Source organism: Lepisosteus platostomus, chromosome 19, assembly GCF_059453375.1.
Source record: "Lepisosteus platostomus isolate fLepPlt1 chromosome 19, fLepPlt1.hap1, whole genome shotgun sequence".
NCBI lineage: Eukaryota > Metazoa > Chordata > Actinopteri > Semionotiformes > Lepisosteidae > Lepisosteus > Lepisosteus platostomus.
The window spans coordinates 19,255,109-19,274,643 of NC_142629.1; the positions used below are offsets into that span (position 1 = coordinate 19,255,109).

Genomic DNA, 19,535 nt, shown 5'->3' on the forward strand with positions numbered 1-19,535 from the left:
CCTATCTGGTAGCTATTACAGTACCTAAATGTCTTCAAATGAATTTAAGCCTGAACTGATATTCTGCAGTAGCTGTTGATAAAAAGAAGTGCAGGCAGGTAGATGGCAGTTTCTTTTGGGCTCAGTTTCAAGTTTACTTGATAGATTACATGAGAGGTCATTAAAATTACATTTGCTGAATAAACAATGGAGTCATAGCGCTCAGAGCTGATAGGTTATCACTGGTGCTTGGCCTTCTCTTGCAGGAAAGAGGTTATTAGCTTAGATTGCATTGAGACTATGATTACTATGATACTATCTGTATCTGATTTAGAGTCTTTGTTAGGATGGTTACGGTGTAATAATAATAATAATTGCTTACACTTATATAGCGCTTTTCTGGACACTCCACTCAAAGCGCTTTACAGGTAATGGGGACTCCCCTCCACCACCACCAATGTGCAGCATCCACCTGGTGTAGTAATCCTGATCTGATATTTGTCAAAGTTAAACCTGACATTGGATTTGTTTAATGTTCCATAGCCACCTGGCCCTCATATCCATTCATTTTCCAGTTTAAGGTGTAGGCAAAATTGTTCAAAAGAAAATGCTCCAATTCCCAAACCTCAAGAATTTGGGGTGAATCTCATTCAGGTTACTGAATTTGTTTTCTCGTATTTTTCTATCCTGTAAAAATAAAATACCAAACATTCATTGTTTTGAACGCTCCAAAAATCACTTTTTTGTCTTATAGACCTTGATAGAACAATACATGTCTTGGATTTACTAGATAAATTCAATGAGACTTACACGCAAGTCTGATAATGTCTGTGTCATATTTTAGTGTTCAGTGTCACTGCATCTAAATAGTGAATATTCCTTCAAGTGAACTAATTATCTTGAACATACCTGTCCAGGCTGATGAGGGTGAATAAGGGTGCAGTGTAAGCAGCACCCCTCATGTGAACATATCAAACACTGCCTTGCATTGTTGTGGCTGCCTGCTCAGGTGGCCGGTGTCTATTTTTGGTAGACAGAATGTTCATGGGAGTCTTGTGATTTAGAAAAAAATATTGAATTTACAGTACAGTTCCTTTACACTCACCAAATGAAAAATCATTTATAGGAATAAACTAACACAAGAAGGATAGTAGTTCGATGCAAAGTGTTATGCAAACAACAAAATGCAATAGTAGTAGTAAAAGTAGTAATAGTTAGATTTAAATATCAAGCATAGACAGATAGATGCAAAGAAGTAATGTAATAAAAGAACAGTTTATAGGAACTATGAGAAACCAGTCCATCATCCATGTTCTAACCTCTTCATCCAGTTCAGGGTCGCGGGGGAGCTGGAGCCTATCCCAGCAAGCAACAGGCACAAGGCGGGATTCACCCTGGATGGGACACCAGTCCATCACAGGGCAGACACACACACACTCACACCAGGGCCAGTTTTCCCAGAAGCCAGTTAACCCACCACAATGTCTTTGGACTGTGCGAGGAACCTGGAGCACCCGGAGGAAACACACGTGAACACGGAGAGAACGTACAAACTCCACACAGACAGCACCCCTGGTCCGGAAGTGATCCGAGAGACCCAGTGCTGTGAGGCTTAGGACTTCAAAATACCATTTCCATAACACTGGGCAGGGATCTGAGGATACAAGTACTACAGCTTGTTCGGAACAAGAAATGAAGCAAACCGTTTGCAGTAGGTGGTGTAAAAGGAAACCGGAAAGAAAGCTGGACGGATGTTATTTTAGAAGCTCAAATAACCGTCTAGAGTCACACAGATATGGCCGCAAGCTGAATATCCTGTTTCACGGGCCGGTAGGAGCTCCTCGTGTTTCCAGAGCCTGCCAGCGAGCTGGATGCCAGCCTGACAGATGCAGGGTGCCTGGCAGGACCACACCCTGGACGGGATGCCAGTTTGTTTCGGGTCACGCACACGCACACACACACAAGAGCAGCAGGTCAGCCATGCCAGTTAACAAGAAAGACCACCATGCCACCATGCCCCCATCCACAGGTTTAAATTGGATACGTTTTTAGAGTTTCTAGTTTCTTGTTTTCTCTTTGTATCGTATAAACCAGGAAGGGACCACATAATCAAACCTGGATCAACCTTTTCAGTTTACATTGTTTTTGTCTTAAATGACAAAGAATTCCATTCACTGCGGTTAATATTTTTTTACCCAAGCATGTACAATAAAAGCTGAAAGATAAAGACTTTTTTGCAAAATTAACATTGTTAGAATGTTAATGTTAATCAATGCAAAATGTGAAAGTGATAATCAAGCCAAAGGATTGGGGATTTAGTCGTATTTATTAGGCCAATAAGTACAGTATCACACTTCCAATTTTGACTCTTTGACTATATTTTTATTCTAGATGATAGCAAATATATAGCAATACATGACATGAAACCAGCTCCAACTATACACCACAGTCAGCTATAGCACTGCTGACCTAATTTTGCTTTTACTGCATTGTGCTCCCATGCTGAGGGTCTCATTATAACTCTGGGAGGGTTACTATTAATACTTTCAAGATGCTTTGAGGTCTCACTTTGTAAAAACATTCTGGTATGTCATGTAGCCACAGTGTTCTGACTTTGCCAAGCTGCAGCAGGGAAGAGCACTGTAATGCTGATCGACTAATACTGAGATGATAATAATAATATCAGTATCCATTCTGCTGTTCTGCACTGACAGAGGGAAAGCTAGATTGTCTAAATCCCCATCTTTATTCTGTGGTGTTCTCTGTCACCACACTGGTGCATTATTTTGGAAAAACTAGATTAAAGGAAAGAGTGTCACTGTATTTCTGCACCAACACCACTGAGTGCTGAAGCCTGACTTCCCTTACAGCATCTTTCCTGAATGGACCAGGCCCAGCTAAGATCTGGCAAGGTGGTAATGCTACTATCAACCGCATTTTATTATTGTACTCTACAGCTACAGATATCTGCAGTGAACATTAACGGTGCATAGGATTAGAAATGTAACTGCAGCTGATTATGTTTTCCAACCCTTTCATTTCTGTATTTTTAAAAAATTATTCAGTCATGTATAATTAGTTACCTGCCCAGTAAAAAATAGAGAAGTCATGAGTTTAAATTCCCTGTGGTACTCATGTGCCTTACGTAGGGGTAACTCTAGGTCAGGAACAGATTTTGTTGCCATCGGTGCTAACACTAAGAGCTTGGAAATACAGTTGTGTTATGTATCTGTAACATTTGCCATTTGTCCAGCTTCTAAGAGTATGGATGTCACACAGCTTATTGGGCATTTCAGGCTGAAGGTTGTTGTAATTGCCACACGATCACAATCATATGAAGAAGTTCGATTAGGTAGCTGCGTCAGCGTGCACGGGCTGCAAAGAAACGGGTGAAGGTTTATTCCTTCCTGTGGAAGACGAAGGCTCCACAGCCTAAATCTTGCGTCTCTTTTCTTTTCCTTTCAGCTTGGAAACGACCTTTAAAAGTATAAAATGACTTTGCCGTCTCATAGCATCTGAATGACAATGCATATTGATGCAGATTGTTTTCATTAATATAATCAATCATTAGAATTATTCTTCTACCTGCAACATGGTAGTTCGTGTTTTACTTATAATGCAATACTTTAGCATTTTCCCATTTTCTTTTACATTCATTTCTGTGCTTTTGATTTAAGCTTAGTTTTGTTTCACTTCAGGTTAGTAAGCATAATGTTACAGTGATTAGCACCACTGTCTACTGCTGAACAGGCTGGGAAGAAGTCACATCTTTAGCTTCGTCCAATCCCCTTATATAATATACAGACCTTAATTTAGCTCCAACTCTGATTCCATCTGTCAGCTACGAAGGATGATATTTCATTTTTGCCCTACAGTTCGGACTAACTGTCTGTTTGCTATTAGTTGTGTTTATGGCAGCCAACTTTAAGAGTGTATAGGCGGCAATCCAGTAGAGAATGTTGTGTTACAGTCAAAACAAAGCAAAATTCAATCAATTATTCACTCATCCTTTAGGCTAATTGAGAATGGTATGCTAGAAAAGAAAATGTTTCATTTTGTCAGATTTTTTTGCAGTTTGATTTAGTTTTATTCACTTATTTGTTCAACCTTTGACTTGCTTTATGTCACCAATTACCTAAAACGTCAGAGGCGAGAGGCTTGAATATCAAAATGTCATTTATACCCCAGTAATCTCAATGGTTTTCGATGGGTTTGTCTCTGATTGATTTAATCCTTGTTTATGTCACAAGATTAGAAGTCATTATTTACAGTGTGTGTTTTTTTATTTTTCATTTCAGTTTTGAGAATCATCTTTTTTAAATGGGGGATTGTGACTGACCTCCCTTTGATGGTAGCCGCGTCTGGGGAATCTGCCCCCATTCACCTCCCTGTTTTCTATAACTGTGCATTTTTAAAGGCAGTTAGTTAAATACGTTTTTCCCTTTCTACTGGAGATCCATGCTGGGAGCTTCTTAAAATGGAAAAAAAATACTTGTTTTCCAAGTATTCCTGGAATTATCTGTCTTTTCCAAACCTTTTCTTATACCTGAAGTAAGACTTATCGGTAGTTTCCTGTTTCAGTCCTCTCCCCCTTGTGGAGTTTTAAACTAAAGATTGAGAGAAGATCAAAGCCTGATCTTGGCCACTTCTATCTACCTCTATATACCATAGAAGACAGACCCTGCTGTGCTGCTCTCCATTGCTCCTCTGTGTCTTCTGCATGCTCAAAGACCACCAAAAAACTCAGCATTTCCACTGACTCAGTAAGTCACAAATTTGAAAAAAGTACTGTACAGCAGGGCAGCATACTGTAAACCAGGGAGTGCCTGTACTTACTGTATCTTATTACTGCCTATGACAAACACAAAAAGGCCACTCAAAACATAGTATAATTCATACTAGATCCATAAGATTTATCAACAAAATATAAAACTAATGGTGATGTTATGGAGAATGTGAATATGGAGTTGTTTTGTTATTATTACAGATATAAACCACACGAGTTCATAATCTGAGGTCACAGGAAGATCTTATCCCAGATATGAGAGGAAGTCATGTGGTCCACGTAGCTCATCTGGTTGTTAGGCGTTACAGTACTGCAGGTGATCCAGCGATCTCCAGCCATTATTCACTGACTGCTCTGACAAAATATCCATGTAGGTAGCTTGATCTAGTCCATCACGTTCCTCTGTGTAAGCATGTGACACCGGTGCTCAGGTTTAAAGGCACGTAGCTTTCCGTTACACCAGTGTCCTCTGGCTCCTGTTTCACCGATGATTCTGAAAACCGGTCTTGCAACCAGGCTGTCGATCCAGCAGGATCAGCATAACCAGTTACATGTCATATGTGCTAATTATAGTCTCTGTACACTGGTACAAAGTGTACTGCAGCTTTACGTTATCTCTCTTATGCAATATATATCTGAACTAATACCGTTAGTCCAAACCTGATACTCATTTTCACACTTAGCATCTCACCGTGAGGTCCCAGTGCTCATCCACCTAGCGCTGTATCTGCCACCGTTGAAAGCTTATTTCAGTAGCACTGAGTGTGTCTGCCTTTGAGAGATAAAGACTGAATGTGTTAAGATTTTAACTTAGAGAGGTGTCACTGCACAAAGGCCATGTGGCTCATGTACGTTGTGACATAGTTATTTTTATTTTTGTATTATTTGTTTTGGGAAAATAAAAATGTTTACAAAAGACAGAACATTAGGATTTGCGTTCTACCCTTAGCTTAAACACTTCCAAATATAAAGGGCATCTTTAATGAGGATATTTAAAATAAAAAACCTTACAAGGTCATAATCTATCAAATGTACCTTCTTGTATTTAATACTGGTTCTCTGCAGAAGATAGACTTTTCAAGCACATGAGACATTTGTCTCTCTTCCCAGCCATGTTATGCCAGTTAAATTATTCTATATAGATTTTTAATGCTAAGGTTCTATTTTCATTGTGTTTTGAGTGTGTGTGTGTGGGGGGGGGTTATATCAAACTGAAAATTAGCTTAGAGCATTGCCAAATGTATTGTTTCTCCTTGTAAACTCTGTGTACTTCAAGCACGCTGCTCCCAAAAGCCTTCTGTAGGCAACAACTGGGGACTGTATTAATTCCACAGTTACCATAGAGACCTCACTGTGACCGTTGAGACTGGTGTCCTACTACAGCTGATGAGAACTGCTCTACATTACAGACTTTAATGGCCTACTTGGCTCTCAATCTCCACTGCAATTCTTCATTATAAATGAGCTGTTTCTGTTACTGGGAAATTATGTCAACCTATTTGATGGCATATTGCAGCGAAAAAGTCAAAGGGACACACAGAAATGTTTGATGTGGTAGATTATGGTGAAACCATTTCAAAGTGTGCTGAAGTACAGTGAAATCACAGTAAAGGAACTGGGAAGACTACAGAAGTACAGTTAATCAAGGTGGAATGTGAGATACAGTACCACAACAAAGCAAAGTAAAACTGGGGAAAAACTGTGGCAGTGCTCTGCATATTGGACATCAGATTGCACCGATATAGATGGGGGTTAGTTGGACAGTTTAACAGTGTTTATTATGAAAATATTTAAAAACAATATGGATATTGATGTTCTTTAAGCTATGTCCTGTTGCAGCAATTGCCTGTTGACACCATCTTAGTGCGGGCAAATGAATCCACACACGGAATGATGCCGGACTACAACTGCCTTCCTTTTTCAGGCCTACGAGAAGCGCTTTCCTACCTGCCCTCTCATCCCAGTCTTCCTGGGCAGTGAGGTTCTCAGCGAGTTCAAGAGCGATGATGGCTCCATTCACGTCCTAGAGAGGAGCTGTAAGCTAAATGTTGATGCGCCACGACTTCTTAAAAAGGTGAGTGCCTGCCTCTCTATAAGCAAATACAGCACAATGATCTTGTGCAACTCTGATACGATACCATTGGATTTGGTAGATTTATGGCTGTGCTGTTGTCTGTGAATAAAAATTGAATTATGCCTGCAGATTAATGTGTCAGAGATATTAAGTGATAATCTCAAGTCTAACTCTTTCAGTGGATTACCTTTAATCAGTATGAAAATAAAATTAAACTTTCTTGAAGCCGAATATGCTCATTATGAGGTCAATGATAAAAAAACACACTCAGTACGTATTGTGAAAATTGCAGTTTTCTAGCTTTGTCAAAATGTATCTCAATACCATTCTGAATTCACACCAGTTAAAATCTAATGTTCCTGAGATGTGTCACCTCATTCAGAGCTAAAGAAATCAGCTCTTATGCAAGAATGTCACATCTTGTACAACATTACTGGCTGCTGCTCTAGTAATACATTTCCAGATCTGATGGATGAAAGTCATAATCAGGACAGTTTGTTGCAGAGAAATCTGAAAACTAAAAACTCTTTTATGTTTTGAAAAACATTAAAAACACAACATGAATATGGGAACCAGTTATAATTATATTAATATTATAATTTATAAAACAAAGTTGAAGTCTGTAGCTGACACAGATCGAGTCTGGACCTCAGCTGGAAGATGTATTGGTCCACAGAACTCAAACTAGAGTTTTGCAAAGTGAAGTGTATACCCAATTGCACAAGACCGGTGTCACAACACGTATTCACAAAAAAAGATTCCCAAATGTCAGTATTTTGTAAGTAAGGGCCACTTTTAATTGTTTTAACATCTCATAATGATATTGTCAAAATTAATATGTCTCTCTAAAATACAAAAATAGTAGTATTAGTAAACCAATACATGATGTACAGTATAATTGCAGAAATTAAATCCACAGATAACGGGAAATCAGAATTTCCTTAACCAACAGGACAGCAAGCTATCTTAATCAAGGTTCAGTTTACTTAGCCAGAATCTGGTCTCCAAGACTGATCTGAACAGTTTCCTCTCACCTTCACACCTCTTCTGTCTTCCACCACTCCCATCGTCCTTGTCTCCTTTTCCTCTCCTGTCTGTCTGAGTATTGAACATTGTCGCTGTTGTTATGATTAACCAGACTAATTCCCCTTGGAGCACCGTCTCTCAGACCACCTTCAGCTCAGTATGACACTTTGGATCCTGCTCTTTTTTTTAGGCTCTGCAAATCCCTGTAACCATAAATCATGCCCATTAGGACTGAAAACATCACATTTTAAAGCATAATAAGCAAAATTTTCTGGGCCCAGACACAATTGCTATGTGACAATCTTGCATTAAATGTACAAGAACATTTGCCTCAGGGAGAGTACTGGATCTGTAATTTCTTCTAGCAGTGCACCCTGTATTGATTGTGCCCTTTTTATTTTAGCTGTGCTGATTCTTGCATTCCAAGACAAATTCTGCATCATTAAGCAAGCCGAAGAGTCACTGTGGAATTTACTTTGGCCCATTTTTCCTCAAATCTCATCCTTTAGCTCCAGCTGAGTCAGGGCTCGGCTGTGACACGTAGTGTGTTACTCAGTGATTGATTTTTCAGCTTCTTAGAGAACTGAGGACTATACAGAGTGATGTAGCTTTTGTATTCCTCACCATCAATTTCTTAGTCTGTTAAATTATGGCACATTCAATAACGTTAAAGTAATAAATAACAGATCTGAAGTGAACAGGGGACAGGACACATTTTATATTATATATTTTTCATAATATTTTTTAAGAACATACTGTAGGAGAAATCCCTATACTGTCGGTTTTGAAAAATATCATACACTGCTTGGTAATGACTGATCACTCAAATGGCTATATACAGTATATTTATTTCAGGTAAATTAACAGAGTTCACAAAACATAGGCAATAAGATATTATAAAATAAAACAATAATGTATTTTAGGTCCATTCATTATATACAGTCTGCAGTAATACCTAAAAAGCACTCGTTTATTATTTTCCAATTATCATGTGTAATTTTGCAAAGAATTATATAAGTAATTATTATATGACATTATATTATATTACAGTAATTATTATACTAATATTTCAAGCTATTTATCCATAATCCAATATAGATTTCTGGAATGCTTTTTTGAGTTACTCCATTTCAAGAATAATGATATGGGATGTGCACTGGCCTGATTAGAGTTTGTCAGGAAAAAAAAAGTTATTTTTGACACATCCAATATATTATGTTCGCTATTAGACTAGTTGTAGTTTTCATTCTGAGCACGGGTTCGTTACAGAAGCCTTGAAGGTTGTGATATTATAATCATAATGATTTGCAAAATAGCACATGGGCAGCTGCCATTTTTTTTGATCTTGTGGGAAAAAAAGATGAAGTCTTTTTGTGAACTGCATCTCCAGCTTCTGTGATAGAAAACAAATTATGATATTGCTGTGTGCCCTGGGTATTGATGAGATAATTGTATTTGTTGGTGTTTTTATTGTGCGGAAGGGCCTGTATTGATTAGTGTACTGTATATCAGAAGGCTGTTCTCTTCTTTCAAGCTCCAGGGATCAGGCCTCTGGGAGTGAAATCCGCAGGGGAGATGATATTTGTGCAGCTGGTCCCCTTCCTGTGTAGTTAAGAAAGCCTTACGTGAGTGAGGACCATATGTGATCGGCTTTAATCTGTGACCGCAGAGAAGTCGTAAGAGCAGGACCAGGCAGGAGGCCACGTTGAGCAGACTGCATCTGATCATATACAGCACCTTCATCACTATTCCTTCTTGACCTGAGAAACAGATGCTGTAGATGGGAAATTGAGACAGCTGCCGTTTCCTACCAGTGAACCTGTCTGAGTTTGTAAATCCGCCAGGCAGATGTTGGATCTCCTCTTTTCTGGTGATACATTTTTTGGGGGGTTGCAGAACATCTCTCGATTTGCATCTTTTTAGAGGGCAGACACATCTGTAGAGGATTATTCTGCTTTATGAAATAGACCTCTTTTACCCTTTTCATTTTTTTACACTTTTAAGTGCGTGAGAGTAAACAAGATTAGGATCTAATGAAAGAAATTAGATGGAACTATATTTGGGCTCATTCCTACTACTCACAGTTATTTTACAATTATTTACAACAGATAAAGTTGTGGGGCATGTGATTCTCTAATAAATATTTGTGTCCTAAACATAGTATCTGTTTCTCCGAGTACCTCCACCACCATTATTCACAAAGGAGAAAATAAGACACAAGGCCGTGTTTGAGATTTCCTGACAGTGTTAAAGCTGGTGTCAGGACCTGATTTCTGATGAACAAATCTATCTTTATAGAAAAGATAATTCTGTGCTGGAATCAGCCCAGATACATACCTGAGGAGGCTGAGGAGAGTATCTCACACAAACAGGCTCACGTAACTGAACTTTTTAGTAGTGAAGTCGATTATGAAAGGAGCTGATACAAATGTTCAAAATCCTCAAAGATCTTGACAGAGTCAACCCAGGGGACTTACTATCACATTTTAACACTCTATCGTGACTCCCGTCCTTTTTAGTTGCATACCAAAACATTAAAAGTGTCCATGACCAATGGTCATGCCAGCTCCGTCACCGATATTTATTGGTATTGCAATCACAGTTTTACCTTGAGTCTGATGTTTTATTTTCTGCTGTCTTGTCTTCAGATTGCAGGTGTGGAGTATGTCTACTTCATACAGAAAAACACGCTCAATTGGAAAGACAGGACTCTTCTCATTGAGGCACATAATGAGACCTTCGCCAGCAGAGTGACTGTCATTGAGACCTGCAGTTACAGCGTAAGGATGCCCTGTGTTTAACCTGAGTTATAGCCAACACTTAACAGTTTTACAAGTTACTGCTATTCTTCTATATAGAATGTACTGTATACAAGATATATTTGACACAAAGTGTTACTATAACTATAATACAACAGTAAATAATGAAAGCAGTTTTTTCCTCTGTTTTTTTCATAGTACACATTATACAGTGCAACAAAAAATTTGATCAAAATATTTTCTTCTATTAAAGTTAAAATGTTAGCTTGTTTTCTAAAGTACTGTCCAAGTAATTTTGCAGGAATACAGCTAAATGCATTTGTGTGCCCAGCCTGTTTAACAGAAAAATTCTACATTTTCAGCAGAACAAGCATTAATCTGTGCTGTCAGAAATGAGGCAGTTTTGACATTGCCTGCTGTCATTCTGTTTCCACTTAGCATTAATCTTTCAGGCAGTAATCCCTGTGAAATAACTCGTTTTTACCTTTTCCTTCAAAAATTTCTCATAACATTGCAGAGCTCTTCTGTTTTGCTGCAAGGCATTTATTTTTTCCCAGCGGCTACACCAGTGTGCTGCTAGTACAGTAAGTGACATTGGACCTGACATTCAGAGGTGCTATATCAGTGACTCAGAGAAATGGAGTTAAAATATTTCTGCGTTCGACTCTACCTGTCAGTGTGGCTGGTGGAACTACTGAATGTGACTTAACCTGCAATGGGAGAAACTGTCCTACATTTGGAAGGTGCTAATTACTGTATGTGCCCTGGATTTTCAATTCACGTACAGGAGCAGATCTATTTATATACACATGCTGGATTTTCTGTGATCCGCCTGTAACGAAGCATGTATATTTACTGAGCATTACTGACATCTCACATAATCATGAATATACAGTGCTCATCCTTCGACAAAGGTTCAACATTTTGTTGCTGTTGGAGCTTTTGGACAGGCCTTTATATTAAGAATCTACACAATGTACTCCAAACCGATAAGCTAAAAATGCTATTAGTATGTAAATTAGATTTGAAATCAAATGTGAATATTCACAGTTGTATATATATTCAACTTACCTTGCACCAGAAATGATCGGTTCAGGTATAAAGGAATAGCTTCAGTGTTCAGGAACGGCTGTCTGTGTGTTAGAGAAGCTGATCACATGACTTCGGGGTATCTGTCTCTATCAGCTCCTGTAGCGATACAAACTCAATCAGGGAGACCAAGTGGCTTTGAAACGTTTGAAGCAGTAGAGGGGCCCAGATCTGCAGGTCTCTTATCCTTTTGATTAGAGTGACACCCATCATTAAGAAGCTGAATGTGACAGTACCTGAATCAGGTTTCCATTCTCAAGTGAATTACCAGGCCAAGGGCGCATAAACCGTGGAGCCCAGAGAGACTTGAAAGATTTGCAGTGATCTGTGACCGAGATGGGAGTCATTGTTCACCTATAGACAACATCCTGTTTCCTTCACAAAGCTGACTTCTATGGACGAGGGCAAGAAAAAAAATCTTTTTGAAGAAGGTTAATCTAAAATCTGATTTGAGTACTATTGAGTGGCCCAGTGAAATTAGAGAGTTGAAAACAATAAAAAAACAATTATAGCTAGGCTCGATGTTAACTTCTCACAACACCTGACGGAAGTGATTTTGCCAGAAAGAATGGAAAAGATTACACAATTCTAATGTGCAAAGCTGGTAGAGATCTATCCAGAAATACTGGCAGCAGTAGTTGATGCCAGAGCTGCTTGTCGGCTACTGAATGAGGTGGCTGGATAATTAAGCTATTTCAATTTGTTCATCTTCTTCTCAGGTTTGGCTGACATTCAACCACCTTCACATACTGTATAATAGGGCTCAGTTGTAAATGATTATATTTTGAATTAAAAAAATAAATGTGTACAGACAGTGTATGCGAGACCCTGTACTATACTAACAGTGCAGAAAACCTGTTGTTCACACACATCTGGCCCTATTCAATTAAACAAAAACAGAATCACTACACCATAGGGCCTGATTTTCCTTAAAATTTCATAAATCCTTCATTCATCTTGCCATTTAACTTTTTTGTGCTTTTGTGAGTTACACGTTGTTGCTTCACTAGTCTTCTGCAGTAGAAAGGCAAGTTCAAATGTGAACATCGCATTTCATTTACTGACAGCTGTGCCTTGTTTGCTCTGGACCTCCAGCACCTCTCAGTTTTAGAGTCCTGTGAGTCAGGCCTGCCCCTTCCTGGTGCTGGGTACCCACACACCTGCTCGTTTGTGTTCTATTTAAGCAATTAAATCAACAAAGCCTTAGAGGACCTTATAAAAGGTTTGATAGTTAAGAGGTTACATTTCAACTGTTGTTTTCTTTTTGTGAACAACGCAAGCTTGTAAAAAGATATAACAAAACTATAACATTTCCTAAATAAAAGCCCAACATTTTTAGGAAGATAGAAAAACAACTTGCAGAGGTTCTAAGATAAGTGGGTCATTTATAATAATCACATTACCAGCAGGTGTGTAGGTCCCCAGAAAGCTCTGTGCTCAGCACTTCATGACAAAAATTGAACATGCGTTTACAATTTAAAAATAGAAAACTTGGAAAAAAAAGGGAAAAGGGTGCAGATCCTTGTGACTTCTGTGTTTCTAAAAGTGCTGTGTATCATTTTCCTTCATAAATTCCAGGGGCTCTGGCTTGAACCAGGCAGTGGCTTCTGACCCTTCACCTTGTAACATCTTGCAGTGTACATGGAGAAACTCTGAACCAGCCTCTGCTCGCTTGAAATCACTTGCACTCCTGCCATTACCTTCGCTGGTGGTGACCAAGTGTTTGTAGAAGTTGTCCACGTTTTCCAATCTAATTGAAAACATTTTCATGTGCATGAGATATCTTAGCACTGAAGGCCTTATCACTGCCTCAAACATCTTCTTCAGCCATTAGGTTGGTGTGGGTGGTCCCTCGTACACTTTGTACCTGGGACCTGACCAGAGTCTTTACGTTTACCAATCGTGTTGTGAGACTGCTGCTTTCAGGTGCCTTGTGTTTTGGTGTCATACCACTTTTTAAGTATTTTATAACCCAAACAAAAGTCCAAAAATAGTCCAGAAAGGCAGTCAGAGCTTCACTGACCTTGTTGCAGTGACAGTGAAGTGGGAGCGAGGGACTGCTCTTCTGCTGCAGAATTCCTCGCTAAGTGCCAAGGGCGTGACCCCACGTCTCTAACGTGTCCTGTGGCATGCGGAATATAGGCCAGTGAGAGACACTGAGGTCTACAGACTAGATGGCAGCCCGTCAGAGTTCAAACTCAAAGTACGCCTAGTAATGTGCGATCATGGCCTTTGACATTACTAATTAAGCATGTTTTTTAAGTTACACGCGTTAGCATGTGTTTGACAGTGGAGGCTTGAAAATACATGGGAAGTGTTTACGGTGATGGTATACAGTGCGAATGGTGTAGTTGAGAGATCTGGGTCAACCCGGTCAGATTGAGCTCCGGTGTTTTGTGATTTACACATTAGTCACTGCTCTCAACCCAATATCAAAACTGCATTCTTATTGGTTAAGTGTGAATAGCGACACTATCATATTCACCATCAGTTGTATTAAATAAAATCAAAGTACATTAGCAATTGTATAAAATTTATTTCCTGTAAACTATACCTATAATTTCGGCAACATACAATCAGGAAAGGGGAAAAACCGAAGACTACACAAATCTTAAGCGCATGGTAAACGCCTCCTATTGTTATCGTCTTTTAAAGGTCTCTGGAGCAAACAGTGGAGTACGTCAATCCGGAGAAGCTGTATAACAATAATTTTCTTGTCAGATACAAAGATGGCATCTATACTGTGTGAAGTGTACTATGAAGTGTATGTTTTGCAGCTGTGATAAATTACATGCCTTTGTAGAGGAGACAATCTATTTATTTTAGATTCCCCAGCTGTTACCTTTTTCCATACGGCACCAGTATCGTCCTTCCCAGAGTCACACATGTCAAAACGATGCAGCAGCCTGCGTCATCTCTGCTCATCTTTACTGCCCGCAGCTGCTCCGGTTTCTGTTAACGGGCAAATTTAAAGAGCATCTTTCATTTTACTGTATCGTTATGCTGCTTTTTGTTTCTTGATGAAGACCTGCTGTATATTCTGTATGTCCCACAAATTCTCCCTGGAGAAGAAAGGGTAACGTTTATAGGAATATCTGGATTTAATACATTTCTTGTTATAATTGGTGCACTTCTTCCGAAGCATTTAGTTAAACGAAAATGTGTGAAAAGGTTAATGTTTTTCAAAAAATGGTCTTTCTTTTGAAACAAGATTCCTGTGTAAATGAGTCGTTCATACAGGGTATAATCTGACATGCTCGGCATAATTAAATATTTATATATTTTTCACTTATAGGTTCACCCCGAAAATGAAGACTGGACATGCTTTGAGCAGTCTGCCTCCTTGGATATCAAATCATTCTTTGGTTTCGAAAATACTGTGGAGAAAATTGCAATGAAACAATACACAGCCAACATAAAGCGGGTAACTATTTGTATAATGGGGTAATATTGGAAACAGGGCTGGCTGGTACTGGATTTATAGCAGTAACATTTCTTGTGATGTTTTGTAATACATTTTCAATTATACTGTTCATAAAGGGGTGGATACTTCTCTATTTAACTGTCAGATCCAGAGAAGAACTGCTTGACCATTGGTGACAAGCACTGATACAAGCTAGCAGAAAGTTCATGTTTCCTGACACATTTTACTGGATTGTTCAGCAGTCAGTTTACAGGTGCACGGAGTATGTAGAAAGAAAGTGAGAGGAGTGTCCAGAATAATATATTGTAAGGTCGCTTTGCCAGTCATGTAGGTCATCAGCAATATACAGTATATTTATATAAGAACAGAAGGGCAGCAATAGAAGCAAAGGTGTTGAAAAACAAAATCATGCAGTGCAATTAAAAAACAGAAGCAGAAACATAGAAACATGCATACAGCAGCTTGTTGAGGCTAATGTTACACTCCAAATTTTACAACAGCACACTAGCTGTGATCTTCTCACATTCCAGCACTGAGTACATTCCTATGCCACTGCACACTGTCACTGCTGGTTTCATCTGGAATCTGAGTCGAGTACTCATTGTAGCAGTCAGCCGTACCCTGCCGAGGTTCCTCCACTCGGTCACTCACTGATACAATGCAATAACGGGTATCGAATTAAAAACTGAGAACCCTATGCATTTACTGCATTAATGACTGCTGTCTTCACTTTGTTTGCAGTCACCTTTGTTTTATAGAATAAAGCAAATACACCCACAGGGTCCAAAGGCAAGGCAGTTACTTTCATTAGCAGTGTATAACAATTGCCTTCATTAGCTCTGAGATGTTGAGCCTTTACTTTTATTTTTTCAGTTCTTAAAATGAAATGAAAAAATTAGTTTGACAGCAGATCTTTTGCTTTAGGTTCTCAGCCTTCCAAAACTCCGAACTCTCAACAGCTGCTACTGGCATGTGGAAAGACCCTTCTCCGCATGGCTATATCCCTGCTAACAGCTTCTTTCAGGTTCAAAACCACAGATCAGACAATCAGACCAAAGGTAACATGAGCAAAGCAAGCCCCAGACTGACTCTTATTGGCCTTATTCACGGCCTCGCGGTGGGTGTCCTACATCCTTCCAACAGCAAAGGCAGATGTACAGAGCTTTGAGACATGTTCATAAATACGTTCAAGTAGGTACAGTAGCTGTGTTGGCAAGTGTAGACTGCAGAGGAACAGGTACAAGGAACGGCTTGTCGTGTGCAGTTTCTACAGGACCCTTCACATTGCAGTGTGTCTCACAGCAGTCATCTGTGATGGCAGGCGCTGTCTTCTCCATGTGCTTTCTCTGTGTGTGTTGTGTTGGGCATTCGTGGGGTAGATGTCACCTCGATTTTCTGTGCAGTCCCTTTTATTTTGGCCTCTGTCTGGCCTACCTAATTTCCCCCCTTAATTTTATTGTCATAGTAATTTCTGACTCACAGTTGTTGCTTCTACTGTAACAGCCACCACAACTCACTCAGGTGGGTGTTGCGCTTCAGCAGAGAGAGTAACACAAGTCCTCTCCGATACGTACAAGCTATTTGGAGATCTATGGGGAGGAAAAGCACTGTAGACATTCAAGTAATTGATCATTTTTATGTTACTGTTTTTAAACTTGAATGTTTCTAAAATATCTACAAATCTGAAAGTGTTCATTCTTCCGGAATCCATGAATAGAGATCATAGGGAGATGCTGGACCAGCTCAGACAGAGAACCACAGAGTCTTCGAGTGATGATATGCTTGTGGCTTCTTTTCAGGGAAAAGAGGTAATAGAGCACTATCTGAATGAGCTGATAGCAGAGGGTGTCACCGAGATTCCCCGCTGGGTCCAACTCGAGAAGAGAGTCCAGGCGATGGCCACAGTCCAGTCCAGCACCTCCACACAGCCCTCCTTAGGAGACTCCAGACTGGAGCTGGATGTTCTCACTCACAGCAGCACCAAAGAGCCCAGCTGTAACCTCAGCAGCAGTGCTACTGAGCCAACAACACCAGACGGTGAGTAGGTGGAACTGGAAATTACCTTACGAACAGTGCAGAATGTCCTTTATGAATTTGTGTAAAAACAAACAATGAAAAACCCTTCTATGGAGTGTCCCTGACTTGTGCATCAGGCTTGCAGACCTAAGATGTATTCCTTTTTGTTTTAGTAAATTTCATTTGACATAACAATAATTTCCCAACAATATTTCTGAGTGAATTCAGCAGTACGTCTCCGTAGAAATGTTTGAATTGTTTTGTCCTGACTGCCCTCTAGTGGCTCAGCTCACACGTTAACCATTTGACTTTGCTTTCCTGTTTGCAATGAACTTCATTCTTGTTATTTCCCTAGTCTTTGGGGTATAAATTTACCATATGTAACTGAGTTTATGAATGCACTTAATAAAATACATTTAAATAGGCTAAGACATTATTAAGCTTACAAAATGTAATGCATTGTGTTTACTGTAGGTGAAATCATAAAAAAATAGATTTGACTTCATACATTTGACTTAATTTTCACATTGTAAAAAGAATATTTTCTTTTGTCACTCGGGTTGCTCACTGCTCTGTCTTTTCATTGACGTGGGCCGTACGCCGATAGTAACAGCTGCTACCTTCAAACAAAGCGGCCCTTTGAGAGGGCCTGGACACCTGCCTGGACTGTCCTGTTACATAACGGGCTTGTGGTGTGCTTACTCTTTACCAAGAATTGGGAGAAAAGCTTTGCAGTTTCTGGTGATGATCTTCTGGATTAAGTTCTGGGTTTTTTTTGTTTTAATATCAGTTTTGGAATAGGATTGATGTAAAACGTTATAAGCTCCATGAATATAAGCTCCATGTCTCTGAAGCTCTGAACCTAGATAAATTAACATCTGATATAGGAGCTCTATCTGCACCATAAAAGACAACATCAGTCATTTAATTTCTTCTTTTCTTTCTTCTTTCTTTGGAAAGCTGTTACTTCCTACTAAACTCAAAAAAGTGTATGTATGCTATTGTTTTCTGTGTATAAGTAGAGAATTACAGAAATCAAGAACTAAGATATTTTTCAGTCTGTGGCGTAGTACTTTGGAATTCTGAAAGATCCACTCTGTATTAATATCTAATATTTAAAAAGTTTTTGTTTGCTTCTTGGTGATGTTGAAATGGTGTCTGTTTTGTGTACAATCAGTATCATGTTAACCTTTAACTGTGTCCTGCAATAAAAGTAAGAAATGTATCTGGTGAGGTGACTATGACACAAAAGGCTGTTAACTCTTTCTCAGCCCACAGATCAAAGTGCAGTAGGTGTGAGAGGCAAAAATTAAACTAAATCCTCACACGGGCAGCTGAGATTCCTGTGAGCTCATTCATACCGGTTTTTTCATGCATAGACATTTTTCCAGAAGCTGGATATTAATGTTCGATCAATACCCATGGGTTTGTAATGCATTTAATGAGAAATTTATATATGATTATTAATGTTGTCAGTTGTTTGTATTCAGTTGATGTTACCATATTCAGTGACTCATTGTTAAAAAAAACTGTACTGTGGTTTGAATAATATAAAATGTAGTAATTAATACTATATAATTAATTTCTTTAGCAGACAAATTAGATGCTGATTACATTGAACGCTACCTTGGACAGTTGACACCTATGCAAGAAAGTTGTTTAATCCAGCTGAGACAGTGGCTACAGGAGACCCATAAAGGAAAGGTACTCGCATTTTGTCTTTTAGAACTATGTAGGACGTTATGATAATCTAGGAGAATAATGAACTATCACTTCCCCTCTAAAAAAAACAAAGCAGTATGACATTTTTTCATTTGTGTAACTGTCATTTTTAGCAGGACTTGCTCTCTGTCTCCTGTTCCATTCATCCTTTCCTTGTGTGTCATGTTTGTGAGCTCCTGTACTGTGTAGTGTGACTGTGTGCTTCTCTACAGTACATGTGTGCTCTTTACTCATTGTGCATTTAGTGCTGGACGTTCACAGGCAGTCTGTGTGCATATCATTATCTCTTTAGACTGTTGGATTTATCTTGAACTTAATCTCTGGAAAATTGTTTATGCTTCTATGAAGATTATATCCTTTTTAGCTGGATGTTTTTCACCAAGCTATACTGTCAAAAAGGCACATTTCTCAATGCTGCATTTACTAGTGTATATAGTTAAGAGAAAAGTTACACAAAGCACAAGTACTCCAGTATGTTGACAGAGGTGCAAAGATAGCAAATGTACTGTGTGCAGAATAACTCCCAAACAATGATGGCACACAGCTAAGAGCTCTAACACAAGCAGTAAATAGTAATTAGATATGCCAAGTAAAGTCAACATTATGATGCAGTGAAACTGCTGACCTGACAATATATACAGTTAGTTTATTTTTCAAGCA

The 19,535-nt window shown here is 39.0% G+C and overlaps 1 protein-coding gene across 8 annotated transcripts in view; it reads left to right on the forward strand.

Annotated features, from left to right (window-relative positions):
- LOC148645356 (SEC14-like protein 5) overlaps nucleotides 1-19,535 on the forward strand; it is a 37,022-nt gene that overhangs the window by 5,246 nt on the left and 12,241 nt on the right. For 6 of the 8 annotated variants that reach the window (XR_015928345.1, XR_015928346.1, XM_088612517.1 and 3 more), the window contains exons 4-8: nucleotides 6,690-6,839; nucleotides 10,514-10,645; nucleotides 15,009-15,137; nucleotides 16,937-17,174; nucleotides 18,745-18,857. Coding sequence is in view for 6 of the 8 variants with exons in the window: in XM_088612517.1 (XP_088468643.1) it covers nucleotides 6,690-6,839; nucleotides 10,514-10,645; nucleotides 15,009-15,137; nucleotides 16,937-17,174; nucleotides 18,745-18,857 (762 nt within the window). In the remaining 2 variants the exon portion in view is untranslated. The remainder of the gene's footprint in view (nucleotides 1-6,689; nucleotides 6,840-10,513; nucleotides 10,646-15,008; nucleotides 15,138-16,936; nucleotides 17,175-18,744; nucleotides 18,858-19,535) is intronic. The other 2 variants (XM_088612519.1, XM_088612521.1) reach the window with 1 other exon arrangement.